Below are 20690 nucleotides of genomic sequence, written 5' to 3'. Positions count from 1 at the left end.
AATATTGTGGACAACATGGCTGCCGATTTAGAGGCGTTTCAGCCTGGATGGTGAGGATACAACAAAATAATATGAATTTAGTGGATGCGGAGGCCACAAATTGTGAGAAATGATAAGCATACGTTCTTCCAATTTTTCATAATTCCATCAAGTATATATAATGCGATTTGTTAAAATAAAGTCCACTATATACAGTTAGAATCAGGCAGTCTTTAGAAAGTGGATGCTACACATATTAATTACGTGATATAACGTTAATTTGCAGAAGAGAAGGGAGTAGTTTTGAGTATTTAGAGCATTTAAATAATGTATACAGTCAGATAATGTCATCTATTTGGTGTATTTGTAACCTCAGTAGTGTAGATGCTGTATGCTATAAAATATGTATGTGCTAGGTGCTCTCTTCCATGATGTCCCTGTCTTCACACGTCTACCCTTGGCTGCCGCCGCTATTGTTGATGCAATTCCGACTCACCGAGGAATGTGTAGTGACTAAAACAACGTGTCTGAGCCCGAGTGAGCTGGTGCATTTTGACTACGTAACAAATTCCCACCATAGACATACAACAGCAATAGATAAGCCTTTTCCGTGTTTTAACTGCGGAACTGAACAAGAGCCCAGTCCGCCATCTTGGGTGAGAATATACCACGCTCTTGCCAGCACCGTAACCAACGTGAACGTCAACTATTTCAATACTTTGATGTTTTTATTTTGGGGATTTGAAGTTGAACTAACACTCAAATCAGTTGTTTCATAAAGAATGAACGGTCGATTTCGGCATTGTTTTATGCCAGTGCAATGCAACTTGAAAATCCTGTCTGGATTTTTTGGAAGCCTGTTGGTCACCCTAATTCAAAAGCCTATCCATAGGTTTCTAAATGAAATAGTTGAATTGAACCAGGCTATCTAACTGAAGCAACATGTTGTTTATTACAAGAATGTATTGCCTCCTCTAATAACGGTCTGTTATCTAGCACTAACACTAATAATTGCAATCAGGATAATATGACATATGGTGTGCCTAATATAGATATTGATGTGTGTCACTTCTGTGTCATAGTGTCTTATATTCATAAGGTTGGTCTAGAACCCACGGCTCTGTTGAAAGGGAAACTAGCACAGTACTCAGGTGTTAGGCGCAATCTATCTTTTCTGCTCCATTTGGGTTGACTAGGGTTTAATGAAGGGTTAATGTATATTGTATTGTGCGGATACATTATGGCTGCCTTTGTGTTGTGTCGCAGCTCTTCTTGTGTGTTATGAGCTATTATTGTTCATGGATTTTTATTTACGTTTATTTATTGAGACTGGCTTAATTGGAGTTTTTATTGCACTTGTGTTTCTGAGGAGGTTGCAAAGATGGAAAATGACACAACACCCCAATAATGCATGGAATTGCTGTTGGGTTGCGTTATTTTTGATCTTGAATGGTTTTCCCCCTACATGTGAGAATACTGTGGCGAAAAATGTACTCTTGAACAAAAAAAAAGCGCTAGCGTTCATAATAGTACAACGTCTTAGAAATGCTGGGACGGCATTTTTGTCCTAAAATGCATGCCATACTCCTAAAAACCAAAAAAAAACCCTGAGGGGGAGAACCTATTACAAAGAAAATGACTGAAATCATGTGACAAGATGCAAAAGCTGCAGGGGTGAATCTGAAGTCAGTGTAAAGCACAGAGCATTCCCAAATCCGAGACGCTGAAGAAAACCAGTTCAGGTCGCAAAGAGGAAGGATATCTTTGGAAAACGCGACTTGCTAGTGCATTCCATCCTTAAGTGACACAGGAGGCTAAATAAAGCAGCAGGGACGTGTGTTTTTCTGGGTGAGTAGAAGTATGAGCACATTCCATTCATTGAAGTGAATCCATTAGGGTGACAGTTCTGGAATTTTGATAATGTGACGTATAAACGTGAATCGTAAACAAAATCCCAATCGTAAAAAGCTACGTTTGTTTATTTAAACATTCAAATCGGTGGTTTTAATTAGTCTGCAACTCAGACGACCGGGCTGGCTGGCACCTCTCCTGCATGTCACTTCGGATTGTCCACATCAGCTGGATGAGACTCAACAGCCCGCGGGGGTTATTTGAGCGAGTTCAGTGTAAAGCTAAAAATGATCTCCGAGACGACATGCATGTATTTGAATGAAGAAAAAGTCCACAATATATTGAATTTATGTTCTTATTGTAGAACTTCTTAACGATGTATTGTGTGTAAAGACTGCATTCCATACACACACACACACACACACACACACACACATATATATGTTGTACATCTGAGCAATCAAGCAGAAAAATACATTCATAATTTTAAAACTGCTATTGTAAATGCAATACCTATAGATTAAAAAGCTGAATGCCGTTTAGGTTGAGCAGTGTGCCAGCTTCACAGTGATGTCCTATGAGTGCCATAGAGGATTTACAGTGCAGTTCAGACTCTCAGCAAAGACAAATTGCCAGGTGTTACTTTAAATGTCTTATTTCAGCACAGCTTTTATCTCCCTTAATACTAATTGACCAAAATGTATTAACCCATTTGGTTTTATAAATGGGATTCCATTAGTCTAGACTGATTAAGTCACTAGTTGCTACAATATGTAATTAATTGGGAGTTCAATTGAATTAGAATAAACATGCAGTGTTCTGTGACCAGAGTTAGAGATTGTATTTGTAATGACATTTTTTCTTGTACTGGAGAGTAACTGTGGTTTTCTTTTGAATTTGTATTTTTTCAATAGTCTTTTGCCATGGCGGAACATCTCTCTCAGAGTGAGCTGGATTACCCCTTCAAACTGTTGGAGTATTTTAATGGCTTCAGAGTCTCAAAGGTACATGTTTTTATTTTCTTACTCAAGTTGAAGGGAAAATGGGGACATGCATTTATGTTAGTACTGTGAGGAACACACTCCTTACAGTGGAGTAATTCATTCTGTCCTGTTTCTGATGTATAATATTTTCAAGACACTGGATACAATACTGTCCAAGGAGTCATTGTTATAAAACAGACTGGGAAGATAATCTAATGTATTGAACTTCATGCCTTAACTTTTATAACATTTTTTACAACTTAGTGACTTTATCATTTATCCTTGATCTGCATCTATATCTGTTATCAAATTTTATTGTGACTCGTGACACCTTTCCAAGGTTGTTGGCATGAATTTGATTGACCCTTGTCCTTTGTGATTGTTGCTGTCTGAGAAGGAAGACTGAACAGGTCTGGTTTTCTACAGGAATGAGGTCAAAACTCTTACCCGTTGACATGTTTTTTCAATGCTGTTCTCTGGACTGGTGAAGTTAACTCCCAAACATGTGATACAGTGACCTATTGTGTTAATCTTTAAATGGATTAACTACTCCACTGTTCTCTACATAACTTGTTCACTTTTCTATATATCTCCTGTAATACAATCCATTATCAGTGGGGAAAGGTTTGTCTCAGTACATTTAGCTAATGTTAGGCATTCAGGGTAATGTAAGTCGATGGATTATAAACTGGTTGATGTATAGGAAACAGAGGGTGTCGATTAGAGGAGTCGCTTCTAACTGGAGTGAGGTTGTTAGTGGAGTTCCACAGGGATCAGTACTAGGGCCTGTGCTTTTTCTAATCTACACTCACCTAAAGGATTATTAGGAACACCTGTTCAATTTCTCATTAATGTAATTATCTAACCAACCAATCACATGGCAGTTGCTTCAATGCATTTAGGGGTGTGGTCCTGGTCAAGACAATCTCCTGAACTCCAAACTGAATGTCTGAATGGGAAAGAAAGGTGATTTAAGCAATTTTGAGCGTGGCATGGTTGTTGGTGCCAGACGGGCCGGTCTGAGTATTTCACAATCTGCTCAGTTACTGGGATTTTCACGCACAACCATTTCTAGGGTTTACAAAGAATGGTGTGAAAAGGGAAAAACATCCAGTATGCGGCAGTCCTGTGGGCAAAAATGCCTTGTTGATGCTAGAGGTCAGAGGAGAATGGGCCGACTGATTCAAGCTGATAGAAGAGCAACTTGGACTGAAATAACCACTCGTTACAACCGAGGTATGCAGCAAAGCATTTGTGAAGCCACAACACGTACAACCTTGAGGCGGATGGGCTACAACAGCAGAAGACCCCACTGGGTACCACTCATCTCCACTACAAATAGGAAAAAGAGGCTACAATTTGCACAAGCTCACCAAAATTGGACAGTTGAAGACTGGAAAAATGTTGCCTGGTCTGATGAGTCTTGATTTCTGTTGAGACATTCAGATGGTAGAGTCAGAATTTGGCGTAAACAGAATGAGAACATGGATCCATCCATGGTGTAATGGTGTGGGGGATGTTTTCTTGGCACACTTTAGGCCCCTTAGTGCCAATTGGGCATCGTTTAAATGCCACGGCCTACCTGAGCATTGTTTCTGACCATGTCCATCCCTTTATGACCACCATGTACCCATCCTCTGATGGCTACTTCCAGCAGGATAATGCACCATGTCACAAAGGTCGAATCATTTCAAATTGGTTTCTTGAACATGACAATGAGTTCACTGTACTAAACTGGCCCCCACAGTCATCAGATCTCAACCCAATAGAGCATCTTTGGGATGTGGTGGAACGGGAGCTTCGTGCCCTGGATGTGCATCCCACAAATCTCCATCAACTGCAAGATGCTATCCTATCAATATGGGCCAACATTTCTAAAGAATGCTTTCAGCACCTTGTTGAATCAATGCCACGTAGAATTAAGGCAGTTCTGAAGGCGAAAGGGGGTCAAACACAGTATTAGTATGGTGTTCCTAATAATCCTTTAGGTGAGTGTATATTAATGATCTTGACTCTGAGATAGTTAGCAAACTTGTCAAATTTGCAGATGATACTAAAATAGGTGGCTCAGCAGATATAATCTCGGCAGCACAGACTATTCAGAGGGACTTAAATAATATTCAGTTGTGGGCCGACACCTGGCAGATGAAATTCAACGTGGACAAGTGCAAGGTAATACATGCAGGTAACAAAAATGTCCACTATAATTACACTATGGGAGGAATAGAACTAGATGAAGTAACGCATGAGAAAGAACTAGGAGTCTATGTGGACTCCTCACTTTCTCCATCCAAACAGTGTGGGGAAGCAATAAAAGGCGTTAGGGTATATTGTCAAAAGTGTAGAATTGAGAACAAGGGCAGTAATGTTAAGACTGTACAATGCACTAGTTAGAGCTCATCTGGATACTGTGTGCAGTTCTGGGCTCCACACTTCAAGAAAGATATCGCTGCTCTAGAGGCAGTTCAGAGGAGAGCAACCAGACTTATTCCAGGTCTGAAGGGAATGTCCTACTGAGAGACTGAGGAACTGAACCTTTTCACCCTGGAACAGAGGAGGGGACTTGATCCAAGTCTTCAAAATCATGAAAGGCATCGACCACATCAAACCAGAGGAGCTTTTCCAGATCAGTAGGGACACACGCACCCGGGGACACAAATGGAAATTGGGCTTCAAGGCATTCAAAAAGGAAAACAGGAGACACTTCTTCACACAGAGAGTTGTCACAATCTGGAACAAACTCCCCAGCGATGTGGTTGAAGCTGAAGGTTTGGGAACATGAGCACGATGGGTCGAATGGCCTCCTCTCGTTTGTAAACTTTCTTATGTTCTTATGTTAACTCTCCATTCTTTTAAACTGAAATCCTGTGGATATCAGTACACAGCCCACTACAGATAATCCAATTACACACACGTTTAATTCTACATGCTTATTATTGTATCTTGTGCTACATTCAAACACTGAATTCCAGTGCAGCGTTTTGAGACCACCAGCTCATTAGCTGCTTGATTTAAAAATATGAATTAAAGCGGTATTAAGCAGCTGAGACCTGTATTCATTTGGAATGAATTGGAGTTTCAAGTGTTTGTCTTTAGCAGGTGATGAATTGATGAGTGCTAATTAGCTTGTAGGTTCTGGATGTAAGGATGGGATTTTGAGCAGCCCAATGTGGCAGGTGTAACTTCTAGTACATACAAAATCAACAACAGAGAATTAAGTGTGGTGTTTAAATGGTTACAGCACTGGATTTGACAGTCCTGTTTAAAGCAGTTTTCACATCGCACTGCTGTTCTCTCTCCCCTCAGGTGATCTTCTCTGCCTGTGAGCTGGGTGTCTTTGACCTCCTGCTTCAGTCCCAGAAACCCCTCAGTGCGGAGTGTGTATCTCAGGAGCTGCACACCAGTCTGGATGGCATGGAGCGACTCCTGGATGCACTGGTGGGAATAGAGATAGTGGATGTAGAAAAAACGGACGGAAAAGGTATTGTTCGCGAACGAGCTGCTATTTTGTATTTGCCTGTGTGTTGTTTTTTCACTCGGTTACCACTCCAGGGTTCTTTCAGAACAGGGTTTCCATCTCACATTTTTTCGATAAATGAGGGCTAACCGATTGGCTGCCACCAGGGAAAGGACAAGAACAACAAACGGGGATTGGGGTTTGACAGGTCGGATCATCAGAATGTGTTTTCGAAATCTACTGCATGCGTGCCTCATTTGAAAGTCAAATGTCGCACTGTTGATTCAGCACCCTGAACTAGGATACAACTAGGATACAGATTGATCATATGCACATACAGTGGGTGAAATATTTTCTTGTTTTGTGGTTGAATCATCACTGATATCAAAGCACTATTACACATAAATAGGCTGCTCTGATGCATAGAAACGAGACTCCCAATCTCCAGCCAAGACTAACCGTGCAAATGGATGATCACGTTGCCTCCAATTAAATGGTGTGTAACAACCCTCTTTGTACAGTTAATAGCACTTTTGTAACATTTTGTTCATTGATTGCATTGTTTTCTTGTAAACCTTGCAGGTTAAATTGAATAATGCATAGCACATTGTATACAATAACTTTACTAGATGCTGCTAAGAACAGGATTTTCTGGTCTTCATTTGTTTGTTTGGGAAAATGCTGAAAGGCATGTTTTTCTTGGCAGACACCCTTATCTGGGATAACTTTGTCAACAAAAACATTTTAAAGCATTACAAAAGTGCAGTAATACAATCGGTACAAGACGCAATAAGCTTGCATCCTAGTACAATAAGTACTGAGCTTGTAAGTGTGTAGACGTAATACATTTAAGTCCTAGGTATGTGCTAAATGATGGGGTAGACATAGAAATTGCAAAGTGCTGTTTCAGTGGAGGGAGGAGTGTAAAAGCTGGATTGCAGAGGGTCAAGGAGTGTGTGGTGAAATAATAAAGAGGTGATGCTGAACTGCCCCTTAAAGAGGGAGGAGAAGGTAGAGAACTGAGTTTGCAGGGGTTATTGGCTGAGGATTCAAAGTGATTGAAAGAAAGGGGGTGATGTGGAGGGGAACAGGTCCAGCAGAGTGGGAGGGGTTGGAAAGATGGATGTTGAAGTCACCCAGGAGGATGGTAGGGGAGTCTGCAAACATCCCTTTTCACAATTTGGAATCGCTATATTTCGTTACTGGACTTTGCTAGCATAGCCCATGCAAACCAGAGACTTGACACTGTCAGGCGTTATCATTAAGTAGAAGTTAATAGTGAATTGATAGATTTCAGTGCATTTGTTAAAAAGACTGGGTAACCAAGGAAATGTACAATTTACCTGCATTTCAGTTTCTGCTATTTATTTTGATTAATGTAAAGTGCCGTAAGTCCTTATTGGCTAAAATATATATTTGTTTTTGTTTTTTGTATTCCAGCATTGTACAGCAGCACCGATGTGGCCAACCTTTATTTGGCCAAAGCCAGTCCCAAGTCCCTGTTTGACATGATTATCTATCAGTCAAAGACTATCTACCCACTGTGGGGTAACATGGCTGATGCTGTTAGGTGAGTTATTGTGAAATCTGCTCAAATCAGTAAAACATTTAATTCTCAAGCCTGTTTATAAATTCACTGGACACAGAAAAACAGGGTTATGATAAAGTATTTTGTCATCCCCAATATAAGATGTAACGTGTACATTCAGACTAGAAATTAGTGATCTTCACAAGCTAGCAGGTTGACAGAAGTATATGATGGTGATGATGTACAGATATGGAGTGCCATCCTTTAATAGTTACAAGAACTTATTTTGCAGGGAAGGGAAAAACCAATATGAGAAAACCTTTGGACATTCATCAGATGAGCTCTTTGAAGCTGTATACAGGTGAGGATATTAAAAGATTGCAGAAATGTTTCAATATGAGCATTATTGGTTCTTTTGAATGTTTCCTTCACAATGAATCCTCAAAGGGTACATTTGCACCAACAACTGAAGTGGGATTTTGGATATTGGAAGGGTGCCTTTTATATCAAGGTGGGATGGTTTTGTTTTGTTTATTTGGTGCAGATTTAACCTTTCATAAGATTATTGTTTTTGATAACTGAGAAAAAAAACAAAAAACGATCAGGATTCCATGTACAAAGAAAAGAGAAAGCATGTAAGGTGCTTAACGGAAAATTACATCAACAAATCATTACCGCTATGCCAACATTCACTGGCAGTTGAAACAGTTCTTTGTTTTTGATGCTTAATAGGATTGATGAAGGGGCTTAATCTTAAGAGCATAGATACTGTTTTAGGCCTGCCAAACCTTTACTGGACTGCTGTTTGGAATGGTGCTTTTCCCTTTGCTACTTAGGAATGTGTAAAGGCTATTTTGAGTGAAAAAAGCTGTTCAGGTTTGTTTTAATTGGCTGTTCAACCTGAGGAAATAAATCCATTGTTAATCTTTCACCTCACTTCACTGTTTTAATGCGGATTTAACTTGTTTTGACACTGCTGACTTAATGCCTGCCTATGTAGGAAGGTTCCTGTTCATTTACTACACCATGACAAGCAGAGAATATTAATGAGAAGTGTGAACTCTCTAGTAATTTACTTAGCATTGAACCATGAATAAATATATTTTCAGTGTCAGTCTTTTTATAAAATTAAAATTTTTCATCTAAAAAACAAAACAAAAAACATTGCATTGAACAATTACATTTTATTTTAGATTGTGAGCCTAATAGGTTGTCCACTCACAGTTTAGACCTTTCCATTAACTGATGAAGACCCGGAAGTGACTTTTTCTTTTGAATATTAGTTCCAGAAAGAACCAATTTTTGTTTTGCTTTCTTTGATTCAGAATACCATGTGCAACGTAGTTCATATGTGTAATTAAAGTGAGTATACTAGTTTGAGACATTTGATACCCTATCTGTCCTATTATCTTGTATTTTAACTGTCGTATTTCAGATCTGAAGATGAAATGCAGAAGTTCATGGGACTGATGAACTCAACTTGGGTCATTGATGGGCATGATGTTGTGACTGCATTTGACCTTTCACCTTTCAAAACAGTAGTTGACCTTGGAGGTATGCCAGTTTGTGTTTGGTGAGTGCTTAATGCTGGCTGTTATAAACGTGTGACGGCAAACGGTCCAGAAAATCCACATTTGTTTCAGGATGGTGGTTTTTGGATTTTGTTACAATTTTGCCAATCTATATTGTGGTCAGTTGTCTTTCTAAAGAGCAGGGGTGTTGCTCCTATCCCACTATCGGATTAAAAAAATATTTTCTGAGGTTTTGTAAGGTTATTTAAGCTTTATTTAAATGAAACATCACCTCCAGTTTGTTTCACTGAGGTCTTCTCAAAGTTCCAAAATGTCCAATTTGATAGCATTGAACTTGATTTCAAAATGTAAAAGATGTGAGTACTAAGGCCATACAAATTGTACTTTATTATTAGTAATACGGTAAATAACATCAAGATCGCAACACAATGTCAATATTTTTTGAAAACCTAAATGGTAAATGTGTATCTGTGTATGCTGTAAATTGGGTAAACCAACGGTGGCTGATTCCTCTGGCCCTAAATCACTTGTCTTTGAGCTGCATGCCCTCTCTCTCCAGGCTGCACGGGAGCTCTGGCACGTGAGGTATCCAAGGCCTACCCAGACTCCTCTGTCACTGTGTTTGATTTGCCGAAGGTGGTGGAGATGGCCAAGAAACATTATTTAGAAGCCGATGACACCATTAGTTTTCAGGAAGGTAAGCTTGCTTCTGAAGCACCCTTTCCATTTAATACCTAAAGAAAGGCTGAAACTTTGCAAATTGCACTGTGGGTTGAGTTTCTAGTTTCTGTGAAGCAGTGGACTTGCTATATTGCATAACTGCTTGTGATGTGCACTTGTATGTGATGGACCATGATTTGTCCATGTAGATATACATTTATGTGAACTAGTTACTTTATTTTTGGTTGTATTAGTACATTGTGTTACCAGGAAATAAACTTCTCTGATTTGAATGTGTGTTCTTTATAGACCTAAGTATGGAAATCCTTCAGTGAAGTTTCTCTTTAGTTTAAGGATGTTGTATGAAGTACTTCAGCATTTAAGTCATATTGGTTAATGGAAAATCAGTTAAATACTTATGGTATTCAATACTTAATGGATTTACAACTTGTGCACTTTTAAATGCAGACAGCCAGAATCCCAGAGGATTCTAAAGCAACTACAATAAAGACCAAAATTATTTTGTGCAAACTATGTGTAATCTATAATAAAACATGTTTTGGAAAGCTGTGAAAATTGGTGTGCTTCAGAGAAAAGGCATTTTATATAAGGACTCTAATGTGGTTGGAGTCACTTGCAGAGGATGTACAGTAAGAAGTGAAGTAGAGCAATATTGATGTCTGTTGTGGAGAAGAATGCATGCAGTGTTGGTATGAATTTTAAACTCCTGTCTAATTTTGTGATAATCCTATTCTCATAACTGTTTGGCAGAATGGTGTCCAATTCTATATTGGCAGTGAGGCTTGTGGTACAACAGTGCCATCTAGTATAAAATTGTATTTACTGTAATCTTGGATGTAAAACCTTTTAAACTGGGTAGGAAGTTGCAAAGGCAAATGTGGAGGAGAGGAATTGTATTAAAATGAATTGCCTTTTTTCTGCAGAATGTATTTTGTATATAAATAGTAAATTAAGTTATTACATATTCTGGACTGATTATATAAGCTAGCTGAATGTACAGTTAAGTTTGTATAGTCTTTATTTGAAATTGTAGAATTCAGTAATTAATTTGATTAAGTATCGTTCAGAATTGAGACAAAACTATTGCATAGCCACTCCATAGAAATCAATTAATTGACATTCAAAAGTTCTACACCCTTTTCTTTTTGGTAGGTATAATCGATATCCAAAATATAAATCTGTATAACAGATAAGTTTAGTTTAATGAACAATGTCTTAAATTAATTGAATCTCCAAATAACATTGTTTCTAATGTAGGTTTGCGAATACTCTCCACTACTGTATTGTCATGACAAGAGCATTGATGGTAGTGAATGCTCTAACGCACTGGTGAGCCAGAGAGAGAATATTCACTGGGACTGATTTTCTTCTGTCATATTATTGCTTTCAGCAGCTGGCAAGTGAAACAAGACTCTATTATTGCTGAACCACACACAAGAGGTATTGAGATGCACCCAAAGGCCTATTCCACACAGATCCAATTTTAAAGTAATTATTTGCATATCACCAATGAGTATTACTGTGACATTAGGTATCTCTTACCACTTTTTGGACTGCAGTGATCAGCCGTGGGTATATGGCCATTTAAAGTAAGTGGAATATGCTGAACCTACATGGTTGACAGCTGCGGGACATTTTCTGAAGTCCACTAAGCCATATTCTCCTGGGTAATTAAGCTAGGCACATTTGACATATTGGTTTCAACAGTTCACTACATTGCTATATTGTATTATTCTTGCATAAAAAAACTAAAAAAACAGTTTCAGTCCTAGTAGTAAGAACTCTCAGAATGAAAATGTGTACATTTTATAAATAATGGCATTTACTCAACTGTAGTCATTTTATCAAGTGTAGTTTATTTTCCTTTTTTTGAGACTTTGCTGTAAAAACATGACTCAGAGTTGTAAAAATGAAGAATGGCACAACAAGATGCCACTTCAAAAGCAGGGAGCTATTTCAGAACATTTGGAATAGCTTTCAAAATTACATACAGTGTGGCCAAGGCAGGATGATAAGTAGGGATCTTGTAATGTACACAGCAGATGTTTGGAGTTAGCTGGTAAGGTAGATAAAATGGTCCGACCCCTGAAAGGCGGCGCTCTTGGTCCTGGTTAAGGAGCCGTGCCAGTCTGGTGTGGGTTGCACACGGCCCTGCACAACTGAAAGCAGCCCTGCCATCTGGTTCCCATGATGCACTAAGTTCTACAAGCATGCGTAAGATTAAGAAGACGTGTCCAAAAAAACCAGGCCTCCTCACTCTGAGCTGCCAGTAGAGGTCTCTGCTGCTCTTTTTGGTTGTTTTCAACTGAATGGTTTTTAGGCTTTCTCCAGTATGCCTGTTTGATATTTAAAGCGGAACCATTTCCCAACAAGAATCATTTAAGAATAATTTAAGAAATTCAACAGCAAGATTATTATTTGGATTTTCCTCCTTCAGAATTCAGCCAAGAGCTCAAATACTCATGACATCCTGTGGTATCTTAATCAATAAAAAGGTTTTAATTCATACATTTTGTACACAAGTGCTGTACAATGAATAGGCTTGGTAGTCATCTCTACCTGTCTTTAAAACTATAATTAGCTTTGTTAATTCACAACCTTTTCTCAATTTAATCACAGATCCGATGCTGAATTGAGCATTTATGTATAAATCCTTTCTATTAAAATGCTACTTTAAACTGCAATAATGCGATGCAGAGCAATGTGCCTTTTGAAGTAACTAATCTGTGTGCTGAGTGGTGGAGGGACTTGTTAAAATCTATACATTTAAAAAAACAATCTGCATATTAAAAGCAAGTAGTGTGTAGAAAAATGTTGAAAAGTACCAAGCTCAGCAAGAGTCCTGCTGCAATAAAGAGCACACAATGGAAAAGCATCTCCTCTTAGCTTTTGCAAGAAGCCATGTTAACCTCTGCACTTGCTGAAACCTCTTCATTTGATTTCCTCTTGGCGTTGTCTAACTTTATTCTAGTTGCTTGTTGTTTTGATGTGGCTTTCCATTACACCTCTTCATATGAATGTTTTCCAACATACAGAAATTATGCAACACCTTTGTTTTTAGCATATTGACATGAAAATGGTCTGGGCCCTAGGTTTTTCAGTTAGATACTGCAATGCAAATAAGGTGTCAGACTTAAACCTCTATGCACATTTAAATATCTAAAACATCTGGTGTCTTTGCAGGAACCAGTATATCATAAATAAAGTGTAAGACTGTTATGTGTGTGGCCATATTACACCAGTGTGTATAATTAACAAAACATAATGCAAAGCGATCTTGAGATTGTTTTTGGAACTTATTTTACTGTACACTTCATGGTACAGCAAGAAAAATCGTAATTAAGTAATTTGTGTCTTCTAAATAGTCTATTAAATAAGCAGTTTCAACCAGTGGATATTGTGATATCTCTAGAGAATGAAGGTCAGACAATTTGATGTTACAGGGCTTCTTTACCGGTTGCCGTGTAATGGAATGAGTGCTGGGGGCAGGGGGGCGTGGGTGGAGGTTGATTGTTAGCCTGCTGTATCTTGCTCTTTGCATCCACTGTTGTTTTTGTGGTGTTGTGCTCCCGGTCTGTGCGTTTATGTTGCAAATTGAAGAGGCTGAGCAATCAGCGGGAACTTCATTCCTAGACACTTGGCTCTTGCCCACAGAGAGCTCCTTGAAGTATTTATGAGGCAGTGCTGGCTGCGTACAGATACCCAGCTGCTTTACAATTCATAAAAGACATGAAAAGATGGCATGAATAATAAGTTGGAGTCATTCAGATGCTGGGCTCGTGTGTGTGCCCTGACGGATGAAAGCGAACATGGGAAAACTGTGTCAGGCCCAGTAACCTGAAGTTGTGCAGGGATATGGGCCCCTTTCAAAGGAAAAGCAGTAGGGATTTTTTTTTCCCTCCCTGGCAGCTCCCTGTATAAGAGCCTGAGGTCTCCAGATGTCTACCAGTGGATGAAGAAAAAACCACTGTGTCCCGTTTGTGTTACTGAGCAGCAGCCCGTGTCCTTCTGGACCAGGCTGTTGGCTTGGGCTGTCGATGAGGAAGCTTGTAGTTCCTGCAGCACCAGCCTCCCGCTGAAGGAGCTCACAACAGCCCCTTTTAAAAAACTGCTTCCATCTTCTGTGGTATTTATTTTGTATTATTCAGCGTTTAAGAAACAACTCTAAAATAATTAATGCAGGGGATTGTATACAAATCCACTTTTTCACTTCTCTGTTTACCACTCGGGAGTGAGGGCTGTGGTTTTGAATTTTGCCATGGGTCACAGGGAGGATCATTTCTTGTGTCTGATTCACATTTTGAGGGCTGTATGTTATGTTTTGGTGATGGGAGATATTTCAAGAATGTAATATTGTGGCACAGGCTAGTAATCGCAGAGGTCACCACATGAGATGGTGAAATGTAGCAGCTTTTTAAAAGGCTTTTTGTTGTTTCTTTTTAAAAGGTGTTTGTTAAAAGTAGATTTTAATTTGCTTGGAAAATGTCCAGTTCCTCTGTATAATGTATCAATATTCCCACTTGTTCTCATGAAAACCTTGACACAATTGGCATTTATTTACCATTTGATGTCGTTACCGTGAAGTCAATAACTGTTATCATCTATTTGTGTCTCAGTTTGGAAAAATTTAACAATTCACAGCACCAGACTCCCACACTGTCCTGGAATGACCAAAGTCAAGTAAGGTTCTTCTGTCACTGTCTCAAAACAGTGGTTTCTATGAGAACGTTTAAAGTGTCAACAGAAGGGCTGGAAGAAATCCATCATCCGTGACATACTCTAGTTGGCAACTGGAAGAGATCCTTCCCCCCTCCCCTGTTGACCGTCTCTCTGAATCACAACTCAGGCTTATAGATGCTGCAACAGGGCATTCTCAGACAGTTGCTGCATGGCCCAGCCTGGGAGGGAATTGTCCAGCTTAATGGTAGGGCTCCTTCTGTACTCTGGTATTGAGCAGGTTGAGCAATTGGAGAGTCCCCACAAGACCTGACTTTCATTATGAGAATGAGTGACTGTCTACAGACTTTCTGGTAGCTGAGTGGCAGGCACCCTGGACAACTTTTTTTTTTTTTCTCTCCACTCCTCCAGTGAGGATTTTTTAAGAAAGCATGAATATAGAAAATGTAACCATTGTGCAAATATATCTACCGGATGCTTGTGTTTTGTTATGAACCTGACAGCTGTACATTCTCCCCCGATTTGCATGTTAGAGTCAATGTGGTCTCATCTCTGGGTGCTCCGCTCTCTCCGATCGCTTGCAGGTGACTTCTTCAGCAGCGAGATTCCAGCAGCCGATGTTTACATTCTCGCCCGGATTATTCATGACTGGAAGGAGGAGAGGTGCGTTCAGCTGCTGAAGAGGCTCCACTCACTGTGCCAGCCAGGTTTGCACAGCTCCCCGTTGACATCTCAAGTGCTGCTTTACAATCGAAGAGTTTTAGACCTTATTTTTGTTAGCGGCATTTTAGCAACTTGCTAAAAATATCTTGCATTTCAATGGAGTTGGCCTAATCAGAAATATGCCGTTTTTTTCGCTCTAGACTCTCTCTTGTTAGTGTGATTCTTCGTTTTCTCAACCACATGATTTTCGGTTATTAGATAAGGGCGTCTGCCAAGAAATAAAAATAATAATAATAATAATAATAATAATAATAATAATAAAAAGAAGCCAGTTTTGGGCTGATTTCATTGAGACATTCACAAGAAAATGTGAAATGGTCAGATGCATGTGTGAGATTTTAAATATTAGACCATTTCTTCCTTATTTAATTGAATATGTTAATAGTGTTTTTATTTTGACTTTTTGGGTACAATCTTTAAGAAGTTAAAAAGTTGTAGCTGCTGCAAGGTGCTATAAAAGCTAATTTTGATCTGTGAACCCCTCAGCAAAGTGAGGACTATTCCAAATCAAAACATCCTCCCATCCACGAATCGCAAATCAATTCAGCCTTTGACAGGGTACAGATTTGTACTTTTCAATTCGCAGGTAGGTCAAAGTTTTGATTTGGTCTAGTCCTAAGTATAGATAAGGACTTTACATTTATGTACATTAAGTTTTTTTTTTTTTTTTTTTTTAAGAATTATTGTCAGTCTTAAAAAGCTGCAGACAGTTTCACAGCTCCTTTACTGTACAGCACTAAAAACACAGCTCCTGCTTTTTAATGATTATTACTGCTTTTCTTGCACTGGGAACATGATTGAAAGGCTATGTGCTATATTGAAATGCTCAACAGCAGGATGAACTGGAAAAACAGATATTCAAGTTAAACATTTTCACTGGAAAATGTAAGTTTAATTTAATTAACTTGAGTTCTCGAAGGTTTTATATATCAGTTTGTGACGGATTAAAGTCCATATGGCAGAAAAAGTTATGGCAAAATACTTATTTAGTAAGAAGGGGGCTTCAGGTGGAAAATTAATCATTTTATTAAGTTGAGCCCTATAGTCTGGACATGTCTGGTTTGAATCTAAACTATGTCAAGCAACTGTAAATTCTGTGGCAGCTGTCAGCCCACTGTTATCAGTGAGGGCTGTGCTAGGCCTCCCTATGATGCCATAGCCTTGCTGTCTGCACTGTGGACTCGACGTGTGAACAGAAGCAGAGGGCCTGTCAGCAGAAAACATGCTAGCTTAGCTGCTTTCATCGCTCCTAGTTAGTAGAGGTGATGAATAATTGGTTATTCCAAAATAACTGGCAATTCAAATGAGAAAAAATGAAGTCTGAAGAGGAGACCCTGAAAAGACGACAATTTAATTTGAAATTGAAATTAGGAGTGTAGAGGAAACAGAATTGTGCTTCTGCACAAGTGATTGAAGTGCAGGTGTAGTTTACATTGGTTCTGTGACACCTATGTGATGCATCTCTCTGGCAGGTGGTGGTGTCCTGATCGTGGAGGCCCTCCTTTTTGAGAACAAGAGAGGCCCAGTCATGGCTCAGATCTTCTCCCTCAACATGCTCGTCCAGACGGAGGGCAAGGAGCGCACCCCCTCCGAGTATTTCCGGATGCTCTCTGCCGCGGGATTCAAGGATACCCAAGTCCGGAGAACGGGAAAGTCTTACGATGCAATTCTGGGAGTTAAATAAGCACCAGGTAGAACACAGGCCACAGCCATCCTGTGAAATCGTCCCGTAAGTGTGCATGCCTCGTGCTCTGTATTTATCGTAATGAGTTTGTTATTAGACACAGACACAGAAGCAAAAAGCGTTTGAGACCACAAAATAAGATGGTTAATCCCGCCTGATAAATGTTTGCACTAGATCATGACAATCACAAAAAATATGTACAAGACCTTTTAAAGGGTTAATCCACACTGTAATAAAAATGAAAATGTAAACTCTTCCACCTTGCTGCTCTAAATGTATTTAGTCATTGTATATGTTTTTGCTCCAGAACATCTGCATAATGGCAACACTGTCAATCTCCCAAATCAGAATTCTCAGCGCCAGCCTTAGCCAGGAAAGATGACTTCTGTGTGTTGGCTTTGAATGTACCAGTGCATGCCCAATGTGGCATCGGGAAGCTCCTTGAACTCTGTAAATCCTCACTTGTCTGTGTGGGAGGTATCATGGTGGGGGCAAAATATATCTGCTGAATTCTTGTGCCCCCATATGGTTATGTGTGAGTTTGTAGATATCAATGCAGTTTATATGAAGCTTGAGTTGTTAATTGCTTAGAAAACAATTTCTCATCACCTTCAGTTCACACCTCCACTGTAGCTATAGCACTGAAATATGTTTGTCACACAGACAAATGCATTTGTATGTAGAGTTTAAGAGGCTTACATTCACTGTTACATGTGAACTTGAGGAACATGATTTTTTTCTTTTTTCTTTTCTGGCTAAGAAGAGTACATGGAGAAGTCAGATTTGGTACATTGACAGTGTGAAAAATGTGACAAAATGCATTTGAACCCGCAAGGTGGGATGGTTTATTCTTGCCTTTTGTCTCTCTGTAGAGTTGCACTAACCCACACTACTGTTTTTCTCATTGTACAAAACTAACTGACCCAGCTGGTCAGGATTTTTTTTGCTTCTGCCCTTATCTGTGATCTTACCCTGATGAACACAGGGGAAACACTGTTGACCAGCTTTTCTGGCTGTTGAGCGCGATAACTTGACACCCACTTGACAATCTGCTGTGCTGTTTTTGGCACATCGTATTCCGAAGTGTGTTCTACATTTATATAATCCTGCACTTGGTCCCTACACTGCAAACCTGGGACTTCCTTGCACTTAATGCATGTTTTTAAAACAAACAAAAAAACAAAAAGTAATTTAGACCTCTGATAAAATACCTGTTAATTTACCACTTCTACTACTAATATGAAATGTTGAGGAATATATAAATGAACACAACATAACCATGAAAACCAAATAGACTGACTTATGCACAGTAAGGTTCAGGTGTTTTTAGGGTCTGGTGACATACGTCAGCTGCTCTGAAGCTGCTTGAAACGTTGATTGCAAGTTAGGTAGGCCTGAAAGGTCCTGGCTGTAAATATCTGCTGCTGTTTCAGCCTGTGCTTTCACTGTTTTTAGTTTCCATCTTACTGACCCTTTACTCTTTAAATCAGACTTACCACTCAGCTAAACTGAGGAGATAAATCACACCTTTTAAAGAGTTTTTAATGTTATTATGAAGAATAATTGTATTTATTTTTGGCTTCAATTGGATAGTATGCTGCCAAACACACAAAGACATTGCTATGGTTAGCAGAATTGCTTGGCAAACCGCTATCCCCTACCATCCTTTGATTCAAATGCACAAAGCGTTGAAAGAACAAAAGGTCCAACAGAAATCACTCCATTGACCACAGTGCAAATCGAGGGGTTTACTATAAGTGTCCATAGTTTTTGTTATCTAGTCAGTTACTATTTTACCGGATTAACCTAATCAGTAGAGATTGCCATGGTTGTGCACAAGATCAGCTCCCAGGTTCAGGAACAACGAAGCACTCTATTACAGCCGAGTTAGATCCAGACTAGTGAAATGGTTTTGAAGAAGCATATTGCCTTCCTTGCAAATGTAAGATTTAGAATAAAGTTATCTAGGAAAAAGCTGTACAGCATTGGCAGAGCGGGAGGTAGCAGATGTGCGGCTGAATCTCTAATTGCAAAGGATGCAGAAGAGGTCAATAAAGCATCTGTTTTGGGAAACCCTCACATAATGTATGATTGCAGAGGCACAGTGTATGACTTAGACTTTATCAACTTTTATTTCTAATCGTCAACTAGACCAAAAGGAGGGAGGTTATAGTGCAAGTGATTAAAAGTATCTGCCTCAAAGCTTCTAATCCTATTTGTGTACAGATTGTACAGCTGTGGTTCACCCCTGTGCACCCCTGTAAGGATTGTAAGGTCCACCCTGGGGCCTTCTCGTGTTTTGCAGAGTGTAAACCACTGGTCCCATCCCTTTTATCACTCTCCATTTAGCAGGTGACAAGGTGCAGCAGCTTCCTAGTGGATTGGTGAAACCCATCTCTTTGTGCCCAGTTTCATTAACTGCTAATACATGTTCTTTTCAGTTGAGAATGACATTTTAATTTGTCTTCCATGGATGCCCTACAGGGTCTACTGCATGGGATTCCTCATTCTCTTTCTAGCACAGTAACCCAGTGGCTGAAGTGAAGTTGGGTAGAGATCACATGACTAGGGATATTGGTAGCATACAGTGATTGCTTTTACTGAATGAACAGAGCATTTTAAGCAAGTATGATTGAAGCAGACTTATTGACCCTCCTTGTTAACCTCTGACTTGCATAGGAAAAAAGTGTTTTCTAGCTTTTGCATGCTAATTTGTGTTTTCTGTTTCATTGATTTTATGAAGTATATTGTTTTTTTTTAAACACTGAATTTATTACTCTGAGCTATTCATAATTTATCTTAATTACAAAAAGTAGTTGCATTTTGAATGAATTTCCCAATCCAAACAATGTATTACAATTGTATGTACATTAATGCTTTAATGAATTAACAATTAATAGTGTAAAAATAAAGTATGAAGGTGTCAAAACCTTGCATCTGTGGAAAATCTAGATTCGTTACCACATTTTTGTCTTGCTTCCTAAAGCAGACTTACAATTTCTGGCATTTCCTGACATACAAGGGTAATTACAGCAAGAATCGGGTTGCCTTTCCAAATGTTTTTCTGCCAGGACAATGTTTGTTCTTAAATATCATGAGGGACATTAAATGGCCATCCTTGCCAAAGAAAGGCAGCTACTCTGTTCAAGAATATTAATTTGATCCTTCATCCTATTTCTTGCCAGTCTTGTCATTTCAACAGTACTACAGCGTTTAAAGCTAAGAAAGTGAGTTCCCTGTAATTGATGTATAAAGTGGATTGATTTTAGAGGCCTAGTTATTTTACAGTGCATTTTCTTTTCTTATCCAGGTGTTCGTAAGATAATCTAAACAAATTTGTAAGATATTCTGAAGGAGGTAATAAACTACCAAGGACATTTTTCATAGACAACTGCCTTGAAATGTTTTGTCACTGCCTTTGTCTATTTAACTTTTGATAATATTCTGTAAGTCACTTCCATGTGTGTCAAACAAAATGTGTATAAAAATACTAAATACGCTATTGTAAGTAATAAATCTTGATTTTGAAATGTTAAGTGTGTTCTTTATATGACAAGTTGATCTCTGGGGCATTTAAATTGAAGGGACTGTTTTT

The 20690-nt window shown here is 39.0% G+C and overlaps 1 protein-coding gene across 1 annotated transcript; it reads left to right on the top strand.

The window, feature by feature from the left end:
• The first annotated feature begins 155 nt into the window (after positions 1-155).
• Positions 156-20631, top strand: asmt2 (acetylserotonin O-methyltransferase 2). Its single transcript, XM_066720164.1, has 9 exons — positions 156-1827; positions 2745-2834; positions 6120-6294; positions 7711-7840; positions 8091-8159; positions 9234-9352; positions 9890-10027; positions 15273-15395; positions 16884-20631. Exons 2-9 carry the CDS (start codon positions 2754-2756, stop codon positions 17093-17095), a joined length of 1047 nt encoding a protein of 348 aa, XP_066576261.1. The 5' UTR covers positions 156-1827; positions 2745-2753; the 3' UTR covers positions 17096-20631.
• Positions 20632-20690: the final 59 nt, after the last annotated feature.

Source organism: Amia ocellicauda, chromosome 13 (genome assembly GCF_036373705.1).
Source record: "Amia ocellicauda isolate fAmiCal2 chromosome 13, fAmiCal2.hap1, whole genome shotgun sequence".
NCBI classification, from domain to species: Eukaryota; Metazoa; Chordata; class Actinopteri; order Amiiformes; family Amiidae; genus Amia; species Amia ocellicauda.
Note: the sequence above shows the minus strand (reverse complement) of the source record. Positions and strands in the feature narration are given on the sequence as shown.

What these genes read in the sequence shown, in the direction of transcription:
- asmt2 (XM_066720164.1), top strand. Translation starts at nt 2,754, where the DNA reads ATGGCGGAACATCTCTCTCAGAGTGAGCTGGATTACCCCTTCAAACTG. An exon ending in AACAGTAGTTGACCTTGGAG is followed by an intron (nt 9,353 to 9,889) that starts GTATGCCAGTTT and finishes CTCTCTCTCCAG; the next exon opens with GCTGCACGGGAGCTCTGGCA. An exon ending in CACCATTAGTTTTCAGGAAG is followed by an intron (nt 10,028 to 15,272) that starts GTAAGCTTGCTT and finishes GATCGCTTGCAG; the next exon opens with GTGACTTCTTCAGCAGCGAG.